Here is a 15,025-nt window from a genome sequence, read left to right as displayed (position 1 = left end):
CAGCAGTTTCAGCCTTCATTGCTTGTCTTCCAGCAAGCTATAGATATATCCTATATATATATATATATATATATATATACTGGCCATCCTCAGAAATGGTTGCAGTGTAGCTATAGAGGTGATTTTGAGAAGCACTGTCTCTGTTGTTGACGCCTGGACAGTTTGTGCCTGTTCTTCAGCTCTGTGTTACAGCTGGTCTCTTTTGCTCTTCTTGTTCAGGAGCTAAATTTGTTTAGACAGCTTGATCCTGGAACTGTCTGGGTTGTGTCATGTTTATGCTATTTTGTTATGATGGACAGCGTTCCAAAGAAGGTTTCCAGCTCGCCAGAAGTTTTATAAACTTCTCCAGGTGTTTACCACCTAATGGCTTTGTAAGCAGCTTGGTGTTGGTGACAGCAGGGCTGATCTGATTTGCATACATCAAAAAGTCGCTGTTATTTATCTCACATGCAAACTAATTAGCACAGGTGGATTCAGAGGGAACTCGGGGTGTACCTTGTTAATGTATTTAAAGGATTACTCCACTTACTTTAAAAAAACCCTGATAATGTACTCACCCCCATGTCATCCAAGATGTTTAAGTTTTTTGAGTAAATTATCTGGAATCAGAGCTGTTGCTTATATTTAAAGGGTATGTGATAAGTTTATATGACTGTCCAAACATGGTGCATAAAGTGCAGTGCCAGGTGGGTTTCTTATACTGTGGCCAGTAACCCAAACACATAGCAATCCTTTAAATCTCTTCAAAAGCGCGGCAGCCGCATAGCAATCGAAATGTTACATTAACTTTTCATCGCAATGTTATATTCAGTAGAATTACTTCTGCAGCTGTGGTATGAATGCTTTCACATTTTCGTAGGTCTTGTTTGTCCATTCCAGAAGCATCTTTATTTTAATGACTCTGTGCAGAACATCCTCAGTTTGTGAAGGAACCTGACAGACACATAACGGCTGAGATGGAGAAGGTGGTAGACATCCCATGCCAAGCCCGCGGTAAGTCTGCGAGATGCAGTGTGAGCACGGCATGCGTGCGCGCGAATGTGTTAGATAACACTCCGATCCCCCCGCAGGTGTTCCTCAGCCAGATATCGTGTGGTACAAGGACGCTGTACCCATAAGCCCCGTGAAGACACCTCGTTACAGGGTCCTGGTGGGCGGCAGCCTGCAGATAAATGGACTGCTACCCGACGATACCGGCATGTTCCAGTGTTTCGCTCGCAACTTAGCGGGAGAAATCCAGACGAACACGTACCTCGCTGTCACCAGTACGTCAAAGGACCATCTTGGCCTGTCAATAACTCTTCTTCATTTATTTCTCCTCTAAACTCCATTAATCATCTTGCTTATCTCATGTCAGATTTATCATTTTAGAAACCCCTCGACTTTTCAGCGCCTCCGACAAAGGGAGAAAGATTGAAAAGAGAGATTATTTAAAGTTTAGAAGCGGGAGATTGAAAGAATAATGGATTTTTTTCTCAGCACTGAACAGCTCTTGTAGTCATCCAATATTTATTTAATTCGTCTTTCGTGGACAGCTTGAAAAAGACACATTTGATGATTTGATCAAGTTAGAGAGACGTGATTTTAGGTCGACTGAATATCCACTTCATGCGGTCAACATAATCCTGCTGTAGGCGGCTCCTGGAGAGCTGTATGCTGCTTTAATAACCAGCATTATTGCGAAACAAAATGAAGCATGTGGAACTAATTTTACACACCATGGGCATTTCAATTACAGTATATAGCCATGTAAACCAAGAGCTATGTCATCCCTACGCCCGCAGTATAGTTTTTTTTTCAACGTACATGCATGGTCGAACACACAACCTTGTAAACTATAGTTTATTTGACTCACATGTCTCGTACGCTCGACGCATGCACATTTTGACAAAATGCAATGCATTTGGGTAAAACACCAAATTCTCCTGTGGGTGCGTGCACGACCTATGTGTACAATGTACACAGTTTTTTAAAAATCTGGCGGTGTGCGGACCCTCACGTACACGTAAAAATTTACTATACTACGGCTATTAGCACTTCATTCAGTGCGATTAATTAAAAAAAAAAGAATACGTAAGGAATAATTGATGACGGGCCATTGAATTATAAGAAAATAATGCACACCCGTTACACCGGGGGTGTGTATTATTTTGAAATAATTTAAAGGACCGGAGTCAATTTTTCAGCTTATACCATGGTTACCACAAACATTGCTCTGGTGCCTATTTTTAAGACATTTAACAAGTTAGGTTTGCGGTACCGTGGCCTGGAAGTGCAAAAATAAATTACAAGGTAAACTACTTTTTTTATTTACTTATTACTTATTTTTAACAAATTTACAAATTTTTTAACAAATTTACAAGTGTTTTAACAAATTTACAAGTTTTTTAACAAATATACAAGTTTTTAACAAATTTACAAGTTTTTTAAACAAGTTTACAATGAGCGAACAAAATTACAAGTTTTTTAACAAATTTAAAATGAGCGAACAAATTTACAAGTTATAAAACAAATTTACAATTTTTACGGAAAGGGTAGGTACAATAAGCTGATGAAACGCATCCGAGCCTCCGGTGGGAAGAAACCAGAAAGTATCACCGTGAATCATATGAGAGTTGGAAAAGCTAAACTAAAGCTATTTCACTTACCTGAGAATAAGGTCCAATATCCCTTTGAGTCACTCGGGAAGCGATGAAAGGATATGTGACCCACAACGGAAACCAGTGACACAAGTCGGCAGCACAGGAAAATGAGAAACAAAGTTTTTTTTTCAAAATTTGTGATTTTCGTTTTATTGCAGAATCTGTTAGTTGAGATCACAAAGAAGCCTCTCCATGTTTGAGATAGCAGTTTTTGTACATTTAAAAGCATACATTTTGCGGTTGAAATCGGCTTGTTTTTCGGGAGATTCTAGCGTGCAGAGGGGGGCGTCATTGTCTGTGTATATTTAAATACTGTATAAGTGGCTTGTGTTTCGCCCCCGCCCCCAAAGGGAACAGTGTGACTACTAAATAAGGATAGTACGCCCAAAAATGAAAATAATGTCATTAATGACTCACCCATATGTCGTTCTAAACTCAGAAGACCTCTGTTCATCTTCTGAACACAGTTTAAGATGTTTTAACGTTAGATTTAGTCCGAGAGCTTTCTGTCTTTTCCATTGAAAATCTATGTACGGTTTCCATGTCCAGAAAGGTAATAAAAACATCATCAAAGTAGTCCATGTGACATCAGTGGGTCAGTTAGAATGTGTTGAAGCATCAAAAATACATTTTGGTCCAAAAATAGCAAGAATTACGACTTTATTCAGCATTGTCTTCTCTTCCAGCTCTGTTGTGACCCGCGTGAAGTCACGTGACTGTAGTGACGCAGCTGACCTGTCCCTCAGACATGTTTGCTAAGTTTTTTCTTTTTTTTCAAATGTATAGCGTGCGTTTCCCCAGACTGTAAACGAAGCTCGGGTGCACAAAACAAAAGAAAAATGAAAGAAGCTGGGGGCGGAACAGATAACAGTCAGCTGCGTCGTATGTCAGCCGCTGACTTTATGCGGCGCCACAGTTGGATGACGTCAGAGTACTGCGAGAGCTCTTCAAGAAATCTTACGGAGTAGTTTAATTTCGACTCGCTTTCACGGTACTTTGACGTCATCTGTCTGTCAGTTCTTGCAGCGCAGAATGAAGTCAAACACACACACAAAACGTCACACAGAGATCGTTGAATTCTTTATATATATTGGCTACATGTTTTGTCTATCAATATTTTCCATGAAGTCATTGGCTGATGGAGGAACGAGCGAGCAATTGGTAACACCTCTAAAGGACGTTCATGTGTTTAACGGAACGTAAATTACCAGAGTGTGATAGCATATACCCTTACTTGTTACAATGTAAATAGTCCTCAGATTGTATATTATATTCTTTTACCAGAAGTTTATGCAAAATCTGATGTAAACAATAGACTATATATCTATATTTCACGGATTATACGCATTTGTGGACAAAACTGGTCATTGGATGATTCACACATCTGAAACAGACTGGATTCGACTTGTGATCCCCACAAAGGTAAAAAGTTCTGTTTATTTTTCATCCGGACTTCTTTCACAAAATACTATATATGATGGTAGAACATCTGTATCTCAAAACGGCTTTACAGGGGGTATGGCTTAGCTAAATGAGATGTAAATGAGCCCTATTGTCTCTCCAGGCAGGGAAAAGTGTTAACTCTTCTTTCTCAAATTTCTCGGCATTCTCTTTCTTGAATGTGTTGTATTCAAATGGCCAGAACTTCTCCAATGTGAATAACCCAAAATGCCCCAGATCCGACTTGTGTCTTTACTTTCCGTGACTGGTCACATATATATCATCACTCTCTTTCCGTTAATAGGATGTACAGCCTAATACACAACATCGCATTCGCAACTCTCATGTGATTCACGGCGATACTTCCAGGTTTCTTCCTACCGGAGGCTCGGATGTGTGACATTAGCGTATTGTACCTACCCTTTCCGTAAAAAAACTAAATTTGTTTTAAAACTTGTAATTTTGTTTGCTCATTGTAAATTTGTTTAAACACTTGTAAATTTGTTAAAAAAAACTTGTAAATTTGTAAAAAAAAAACATGTAAATTTGTTCACATATTGTAAATTAGTTAAAAAAAACTTGTAATTTTGTTCGCTCATTGTAAATTTGTTTAAACACTTGAAAAATGTGTTTTTAATCTTGTAAATAAGTAATTTACCATTGTAATTTATTTTTGCACTTCAAGGCCACCGTAGTGCGGTTATCAAAAAATAATGTATACATGTGGAACATTTCTCAACCAATCAGAATACAGCATTCAACAGACCCGTGGTATAAGTTTAAATAATGAACGCATTTAAAGGTCCCGTTTCATTTTCTGTGTCTTTCAAAGTTTTGATTGTGTTTAGGGTGCGCAATATAACGTGCTCATGTTTTCTCTGTATTTTTCACATAATTTATTTTTAACTTATAGTTGAGCAATAGCACGCAAGCAAGAGATCTGTTTTCTCGAATAGCATCACGAATACAAATGTGCAATGGATTTCGTCAATGAAATAAACAGAGCCACAACAGAACTGTAGTGCATTTTGCAAGTTTTTGAACAATTCAGGTGAGTCATTGATTCAGTGAGACAGTGGCTGCTTTCGAAAGCTGTTAAATGATGCCATCAGAGGACACATTTCAAGGTAGGAGTGCATCAAGGCGTTTCTGAATCCTAAAACACCTTTATCATGGAACTGTGAAGGCAGCAGAGGTGTACCTTTCACTGACTTCGATATCCCATAATCCTGTGCATCTACAGAGAAGGTGATCGGTCAAGCAGGGTCGAGCTGGAAAATCAGGTTGAATGACAGTTTTAAATGTAAATTTAATGGCCTGATATGTTGATATGTATATATAATACAATCAAAAATTAAATATTATATATATTTAAAATAGTCGGTTGAATGAATAACTCAGTGACTCACCACCACCAACTGGTTTTAGTTTCATAGCTAAAGTATCATTTCCATTTAAAGAAACATTTCATATTTCAATAGGCAACAAAAACTTAAAGGATAATTCCGGTATTTAACACTTTGAGTCTCATTTCTGGTTTGTTTTGGATGAACTACAGTGATGGACACAGAAATTTTGACAATGGGTCGTGTCTTGAGTTTTTGACTCGTTTAGAAGCGTCTCTTGTCTGCTTCAGAATGGAAGTCAATGGCCATGCACAACATGTCATTAAAACAACACTTAACGTTCATTTTCAAAACTGTGCTACTCACCGAGTGGTTCGTGGTGTTCGTTGATGATTAAAAACAAGTTGTGTAGCGAAATACAGTTTCTGTCGTGTTTTATTTGGCATTTTGTAAAATTCCATTGACTTCTCTGGAAGACTCATTGCTCGCTGATATATCACTCCGCCACCGCCAGAAAAGGAAAAGGGACTGTTTACATGTGGTTGTTGTTTTTTCGCTCGGTTTCTCTCAGAATAAATTTTTCCCATATTTGTAGGGCTGGACCAGAATATTCGAATATTCGTTCCGTATTTCAGTTTTGGGATTCGAATATATATATAAATATTTTACAGCGTTAATGCAGAGCTTTTGCCAAGCAGGAAGTGCGCTTCACGCTCCCGCTCTATAGGTGGCGCAGAGAGACCAACATCCATAGCCAACCGCCACCAAACAGCACCAGTGTGGAAGAGATCGCCTTGAACGTAAAGCGCGCTTCCTGCTTTGGCATTCACGCTAATAATGTTGTAAATAACGTTCAGTTTCTTGCAAAAACTGATTGATTTGCTTCACAAGACGTCAATATGTCACACGAAGTTATGGGGGATTACTGTTGTATTGGATATATATGCTTTAGCTCTTAAAGTGTGCAGATCGGTTGACTTGCATGACGGAGCACTGGGGTTTCTGCAAAATATCTTCTTTATTGTTCTGCCGATGAAAAAAAACATATTGGATGGTCTAAGTGTTATAAATAAACTTGATTTTGAAAGTATGCTACCGTTTTATTACAGTTTGTTGGACTATGTTCATTCATGCTTCAGACTCAAATATAGAGCGTAAGTATATACGCGGTTGTGAGGTATCTGAAAAAATAGTTCCACTATAGCAAATAACACGGATTGAAATCATACATTGCGCCAATATATTTGTTTTTAATCATCAACGAACACCATGAACCACTCGGTGAGTAGTACAGTTTTGAAAATGAACGTTAAGTGTTGTTTTAATGACATTTTGTGCATGGCCATTGACTTCCATTCTGAAGCAGTCAAGAGACGCTTCTAAATGAGTCGAAAAGTCAAGACACGACCTATTGTCAAAATTTCTGTGTCCATCACTGTAGTTCATCCAAAATAAACCAGAAATGAGACTCAAAGTGTTAAATACCGGAATTATCCTTTAAGGGGATCATATTTGTCCCAAATCATTAACGATTAACATTGGCTGCTAACGTATATTTTACATTTTGAAGTAGATGCTATCTGATGCTTGCGCTATTTAATGTGCACTTCCAGTTTACAATACCTCCGAGTTGTCCTAGACGCGACTCAACGCTGCGTGGCGCTGAGCTGCGCGGCCGGTGTGCGATCCCCTTTGGCGTGCTGCATGATCTCTGAAAGCCAATATTGACATATGAAATCACCTAAACAAACACGCCCTTACTCCAATAGAATCTGGACCTTCTTTTGATAGACGCGCCCCACACGTACACAACTCAACCAACGTTTTAGTACTCGGTCCGACTCCCTTTTCCAAAAAATCATGCACCCCGCCTTTACATAAATAAATGTATGTATTATTAGCTTTTCTGCCTGTGTTTTCAACCAGGAGGCTGAAGCCCACTAGGGGCCCTCAACAAACTTTAAAAGGGGCCTCAAGATGACTTAAAATTATTAAAGTCCACCTGTAGTCGATAATTTTAGCACCTGAAACTCGTCTTTGAGCATCATACGTAAAAGTTTTTCCTCATTTAGTATTCCAATATAGGCGGAACTATGAATATGCAAATTAGTCCCCGCCTCCATGATTTCGTACACGCAAATAGATAGTTTCAAACATATAACTGCCAATTCCGGTTTCACAATGCATACGTGAACTGCGCGTTTGCCTCACTTAGGGGTGGTTTCCTGGACAGGATTAGCTTAATCCAGGATTAGGCCCTAGTTTAATAAGGAAATATAACTACTTTTAACAAACCATACTAAAAACATTACTTGTTTGCATTTGGGGCAAAACAAAGGGCACTGATGTATTTTAAGATATGTCACTGCAAGTTGATTTCAGTTTGGACAGCTCTTACATTTATTTTAGTCTAGGACTAGTTTAATCCCTGTCCGGAAAACCGCCCCTAACTGTTTTTACACTGATTTTAGCAGGTTAGACTATTTCACCCTTCATGTGAGTTCAGCACGTGTGAGTTCAAATGTGATGATGTGATTGGTTACGTGTGTGTAGTAGCAAACCAAGGCGAATTCAAACTGCGGGAATGAGATGTCTTTGGAAAACTAAAATATTATGGATGAAATGCTCAGCAATGGTGTTGAATGATAGTTTGCATGTTTGTCTTAGCGTATTAAAAACAAAACGTAGACTCTTACAAAACGTTAATCTTTTTTTATTCGGCCGATTTTTCCGGAAGTGTGCCCGCGTGCACAGACTTCATTTTTAATCATTCACGAACATGACTTTTTTTGACAATAGGTCAAATTGTAAAACTTGAGAATTTGGTGGGGCTGAATGTTTTCAGATGGTTACAGTTATAGTTTTCAATAGCCAAAACCCAGTTTAGTTAAATACCAAATAAACATATTGTTCATGTATACTTTCATTCTTTTTCATTTGTTGCTTGATAAGAACAAAATATAGGTATCGGAATCTGCCATGAAAAATCAAGATCGTGCATCCCTAATATAAACAACAATAAAAACTTTTTTTTTTACCACAGTGGGACTTATAAAATAATTTAAAAACAAGCATTACAATAAGCTGCAACAACTTCAATCAAGATATTTCTAAGTGTTTGGTTATTTTGTAACAAATCTGACATGCTACATGCTAAGCTCTAGAACATTTGACTTCATAGGGGGCCCTTAAATATTGATGTGGACAATAAGGGGGCCGTAAAGTGAAAAGAGTTGAGAACCCCTGATTTATGCAGTTGTAATTGCTGGGCAAATTCATTTGTCACTTTAGTTGCAGCTTCTGATAGAAATGAAAATAAAGCTTGTAAATAAAGATAATTGGAAACAGTACATTCTTGTGCCAGCATTAGATAACGCATTAGATAATAGAGAAAAAGTGTTTATAAGCTAATGACTGGCCTACGGTGCACAGTTGTCTATTTATAAATTGAGTTTGTCCATTAATCATCGCATTGCACTGATGGTAATAAAACCTATTATTATGAAATCTACATATGTCAAAGCATTAATTGTTAATTTATGCTAATGCGCTATTTTCTTCATCGAGTTATTAATTTTAATAATAAAATGAATTAAAGTGACAGTCGTACTAACAATGATTTACTTGAAACCTGGAAACAATTAAGAATATCCTAATATTTGCCTTGAGGGTCTCACAAACTAGGAAGTAGGAAAATAAATAGCTTTTCTCCAGGACACTCACCCACAGATTCATTTTTGGACTGTGCATACAGTTTGTGCGTAGGTTTGTCTGACCATCTGGCTTCTCTTCCGCAGGTATCGCCCCGAACATCACGGCCGGCCCTTCTGACAGCGCTGTGATTGATGGCATGTCTATCATTTTACATTGTGAGACCTCAGGGGCCCCACGGCCTGCAATCACATGGCAGAAAGGTCAGTCTCTAATCAGTCATCTCTGTAAAAGGTAGATATTCATCATCAAAGTGTCTCATGGACTTACAAACATTACCGAAACTGACGGCTAAATCAAATCTCCAATCACCAGTTTTCTGACAATTTCAGGACCATCGTGTCTATTTGATTTTTATTCAAATTTTTAATCGTTCTCCCCTGTGTTTTTCGCTTGTCATCTTTTAGCTGATCGGGTTCTGGCTAGCGGATCTGTCCAGCTGCCACGTTTTACTTTGCTGGAGTCGGGCAGCCTCCTGATAAGTCCCGCCCACCTGTCTGATGCTGGAACATACACCTGCATGGCCAGTAACTCACGTGGGATTGACGAGGCTTCTGCCGATCTGGTGGTTTGGGGTAAGTGCATGCCTCATGTAGCCATAGTCTGATCCCTATTGCAGCTTGGCCTGAACAAGAATCACCCACTCACACACTTAGACAGGAAGTGGTTGTCCATTTATGCAATTTTCAGACACTTTTATCCAAAGCAACTTATAGTGCATTACAAGGTATACAGTTTACATTTATGTTACACATTGCCTTTTTTACTTAATGAATTTTTCTTGTTTTCAGAATAGATTCCTAAAAAATTCCTAAATCATGATGCATTTTCTTGATAAGAAAAATTACCTAAGAAAATAAGTCTAATTTAAATTTAAAATTTAAGTGAATGTATGCTTAAAACAAGCAAAAAATAAATAAATCTGCTAATGGGATAGGAACAAAATTGAATTAAGTGTTTAAGAAAAAAGTAAACTTATTTCAAGATTTGTTTTTCTTACCCCATTTGCAGATTTTTTTTGCTCGTTTTATGCATCTTGATTTAAGATTTTTTAGATATTTGTACTAAAAAAAAACAGAAAGTAAAAAAGTTATTTTCTGCAGTGTAGCCCAGCAAGCAATATCTCTCAATTTACCATCTAAGATTAACTATAGACCAGTTCAAGAGATGTAAACAACACTGGTCCAGAAGCACCTCCCGTTTCCATTTTTTAACACTAGATAAACGTTGGGATAAAATAAACCAACAGAACATATAAACCTGAATTAACTGAAGTTAAACAAACATCTTAAAGATAATAATATATGTAAAATAAAAAAATAACTGTCACAAACTGTAACAGGAAGTGTTTTTGGACCAGCGTTGTTTACATCATTTGAACTGGTCTATAGACACAATATAGTCCACCTATAAGTAATCCACTTATAGCCAAAATAAACTTAAATTTGATACCATGCCGTTTTGTGAAAATAAAATTTATTTATTTTGGGTTATCGCCAGTTTAATCCGCTTTCCCGCTTCCTATCCCTACTGTATCTATATAAATATATATAAATTTCTCCCAAGGGTTTTTGTCCTTCTAGGAGTTTTTCCCACCGGCTTTTCTCCTAGGGGTTTTTTTCGTCCCAGGGAGAGTCAGCCAACTTTGGCTTAACTTAGCACTTTACTGTATACGTTACATTATTAATACGCTCGCTTGTACAGTTTAACCTTAGCTGCTATATTCTACTTTTTATATTATCTATTGATTATTCTGTGCTCTCTCCTACATCTACTCATGTAAAGCTGCTTTGCAACAATTAACAATTGTGAAAAGCACTATATAAATTGAATTGAATTGAATTGAATTGAAAGTTAGATGTCTATTTAACTGTCACGGTCCCACAGGTGGGACATTTGGCATTGAATTTTAAAACAATAATTTCTAATTCTTAACCAGCACTAATCTTGACAAAGGGTTTTTATATTTCATCACAATTTAGCAAAAATAATTATATAGTATGAGTTATTTTCTAAAATGTCACTGGCAAACATGTGAGCCCAAGGTGTGTTTACATATTTATTATTAGATATCCTATAAACCTGAAATAATCTTGACAAACTATATATTGTTGGAAAGCTCTAACAATTTAGTTTTCATATTTCAAGACTATTTGATGATAGAAATGTATTAGTGATAATCATTTTGTTAAATTAATTAATTAATTAATTAATTAATTATATTCATTCTAATATCCTATTATAAATCTTCAAAAATCTTGACAAACTATATGTGATTGGAAAGCTCTAGGAATTTAGTTTTAATATTTCGAAACCATTTTACATTAATAATGATGCAATGACAGTAATTTATTAATTTGTGATTTGTGAGTATGCAGCAGACCATTGACACCTAGTGGCCTTTGTTGGTAAAACCACTAAAAGTGTCACAAAAACTTTATTGTTTGTGATTTTAACTTGAAATTTTTGGTCTATTTTTTTATTTAATATTAACAAATCCAGACACTTCAGTGAAAAACGTTAATTGTTTTACTTAAAAAGAAATCAAGATTTTGCTTCTAGACTACTGAATGCCAGGGTTTATTAATTAAATTAGTTAATTAATTTAAAATATTAATTTTAAGGTTTGCATCACCCCCCCCACACACACACACACTCAAATTGTGCCTTGTTTTAGCCTAAACATCTGGGATTTTTTTGAATGGCTATTTAAACGCAAAATTGCTTGCAGGGCATATGTTTCTTGAGAATCAAATTCACAACCTTTGCGCTGCTAACATAATGCTTTACTTACTGAGCTACAAGATCATGTTTAAGTTATATATACACAATATATAACCATATATATAACCAGGGGCAGTGCGATAAGCCACACTATAACTTATTGGCTTTTTATGCCATTGTTGCAGATAGCCCATACCCAAGACTAAAAACTCATTGGAATAAAATCCAACCAATGGATGAGAAGAAAGTGAAAAAGCGAAAAACATTGAATAATTATTAAAAATCCCTTTAAGTTTAACACGAAAAGCTGTAAAACCCTGCAATCATTAAAGTCATTAAAATTCCAAGAATAATTTTTTAAAAGTTTTTAACTCTCACTGTGGGTTCACACCGGACGCTTTTGAGGCGCCAAATTTGCGTCTACCGCGCTGTAGAATATTGTATCTACATGCGCGTAGTTAGACGCTTGAACATTTTAAGTGAACTAGTTTCATTTGCACGTAAAAGCCGTGCGTGAAATTCTAGTAATCGAGACATTCCAAGGAAATTGGCATCATGGGAGTGGCTTCTGCTCGATTCCTGTAATCACGTCACTACTAGAGCAAGTTCCTGATAAGATAACATGGCACGTTTTTCCGCCAAAGTTCAGATTTTTCAACTTGCACGTTTCTCGCGGCAACGCTCAATTTGCGTCATTCATGCAAACTAGACGCGCGAATGTGGTGGAATCGCATCTACCGTGCCACGCGAAACACCTAATTCGCGCCGCGAGACCTCCAGACGTGCATCGGCGCGTCTCTACATTGACTTGACATTGAAATCACTCGCGCTTGACGCCTCTATCGCAGCTGGTGTGAACCCAGCATTAAGCTGTGACGTGCGTCGCCAACAGAGAGTTCACACATATGTCTAATTTTCTGTGATGCGTCAGTCAAATAGGATTTGCTGATCAGCTTCGATTTTACAAAGCTCTTTTCATTTATGTGTGCAATACGCATCAGACGGTCTATAAACAATTTGTGTGGTGTCTGAGGCTGAGACTAAGTGCATGGCTAGCACAAATCAATGGCGATCGATGACAGGACCGTTCTGTGATTTATCTGTGTCCAGCTCGGACGCGAATCACCAATCCTCCTCAGGACCAGAGCGTGATCAAAGGCACCAAAGCGGCCATGACCTGTGGTGTGACCCATGACCCTAGCGTCACAGTCAGGTAAGACCTTATCCTACCTTTGCTTCTTTTCCAAAACAACTCTCTGTTTTGCTCGCTCTTTTTCGGTTCTTAATCAACACAAACACACTCTTTCACTTCCTGTCCTGCGGGTTTATTATATTCAGTCTCATAAGACTTGATTTAACTGTCACCTGCTGGGCCGCTGTTATTTATTTGATCAGGGAAAACAGATGAATATGTAAACAGAGCAATAACTTAGATGGAGACTTTAATTAAAAGCAGGACGGGCGAGATTAAATGGGGAAGCGATGCGGCTGCAATTAAGAAGTTAGGGCGTGTATGTGGGAGTGCATACGTGTATGCTGTTATTGTGTGTGTGTATGCGTATGTGTTTGTGTCTTCATTAAGTAAATAGCTTTGCTATGTATTGTTGTTGCTGTTTACCCTTTAAGCCTTTCTTATTTACAGATACGTCTGGGAGAAAGGAGGATCGCTCATTGACGTGAAGTCGAGCCCTCGTTTGCGTCTAGATGCAAACGGCACATTGCATATCACTCAGACCTGGTCAGGGGATATCGGGACCTACACCTGTAAGGTCACCTCTGTCGGAGGCAACGATTCCCGCAGCGCTCACCTGAGAGTCAGGTACGTGACAAAGCGCTGTTTTCCCGGCCAATTATTCACTTACTGTCTCCTTTGTTTTATAGATTTGCATTCAGTTCCAGCTTTTCACCGGCTCTCGGGCGTGATTTTGTATTGAAAGTGTAGGCTTTGTTTTTCTATTGGGATTTTTAAAATGGAGGTAATAGGTAGTTGGGAACACAGAATGAATAGTAAACAAACATCAAAACATTGCACTCCCCTCTGCTCTTCCGCTTTTATCAATGTTTCATTGTTTCAGGTACAAAAGTGCATTGTATTTTGTTGGCATAACAAATAATGGTAAATTGGTACTGCCAAAGCCGCTGCGATGAATTTATATAAAACAAGATGAGACAATATTTACTATTATATATATATATATATATATATATATATATATATATATATATATATATATATATATATATATATATATATATATATATATATATATATATATAATATAATATATATATATATATATATATATATATATAATATAATATATATACTTGAAAACTATTTATATTAATAAATATTTTGCAACTTAGCAAAAACAGTAATGAACCAAATAGCAACAACACAAATGATTTTAAGTTATTAAGAAATGTTAAAGTTGCAATTTGTATGTTTTTTTAGGTAAAAAAACGATTTTGCATATCAGTTTGACTTCATTTGACTTTATCTAGTCTTAGCCTCAGGCACTGGCTGAATGTCTGATGCATACAGTACATGTAAGCCTTCAGCAGATTTTGAAGTAGTTTTCTGATACAGGATTTCTGGGAGATGCGTTTGTCGTTATCTTTAATGGTCCACCTGAATAAAAAACACAAAGGCATCTGTTCGAAGAAGAAAGCTTACATGAGTGACAATATGCTTTATTGAGATCGAATAAACACCGCGTTTTTAAAAGTATGCGAGGTTCACGGTATATTGTCTTTAAAGGGGGTCTTAAAGCAATTTCAAGCATTTAGACTTTTTAAAACTATTTAAGAGTTGGGCCTCAGGCTAAACATAGGCAAAGTGTCAAAAAAGCATATAGAGTATTTCTGTGCTGAATGCACTCCACCAGAGTTCGTAAAAGTTTTGAAATTTTTTTCGAATATGAAAGATTAATGCGTAACAATCTCGCTTTATTTCTTTTATGAGCAATTTCAGTGCAGGAAGTACAGTGGAAGTCCTTATATGGGCACTTTAACCAGAATAACGGTTGCACACACCAACCAAGTGCCGACACGAAAATAAACGTCACAGAAGAAGTGTGTTGTTGTTTGTGAGGAAAATTGAAGCTTTTTTGCTTCCCAAAATGCTATCTCATGAGAATTCGTACATATTTTACGAGTCGG

General features: G+C 37.2%; 1 protein-coding gene across 6 annotated transcripts in view; it reads left to right on the top strand.

Moving 5' to 3' along the window:
• Positions 1–15,025, top strand: part of sdk2a (sidekick cell adhesion molecule 2a) — a 252,076-nt gene that overhangs the window by 158,763 nt on the left and 78,288 nt on the right. For all 6 annotated transcript variants that reach the window (XM_073856927.1, XM_073856926.1, XM_073856925.1 and 3 more), the window contains exons 8-13: positions 910–993; positions 1,071–1,265; positions 9,226–9,342; positions 9,547–9,714; positions 12,974–13,076; positions 13,506–13,682. In XM_073856927.1, coding sequence (XP_073713028.1) covers positions 910–993; positions 1,071–1,265; positions 9,226–9,342; positions 9,547–9,714; positions 12,974–13,076; positions 13,506–13,682 — 844 coding nt within the window. The remainder of the gene's footprint in view (positions 1–909; positions 994–1,070; positions 1,266–9,225; positions 9,343–9,546; positions 9,715–12,973; positions 13,077–13,505; positions 13,683–15,025) is intronic.

Source organism: Misgurnus anguillicaudatus, chromosome 19 (genome assembly GCF_027580225.2).
Source record: "Misgurnus anguillicaudatus chromosome 19, ASM2758022v2, whole genome shotgun sequence".
NCBI lineage: Eukaryota > Metazoa > Chordata > Actinopteri > Cypriniformes > Cobitidae > Misgurnus > Misgurnus anguillicaudatus.
Note: the sequence above shows the minus strand (reverse complement) of the source record. Positions and strands in the feature narration are given on the sequence as shown.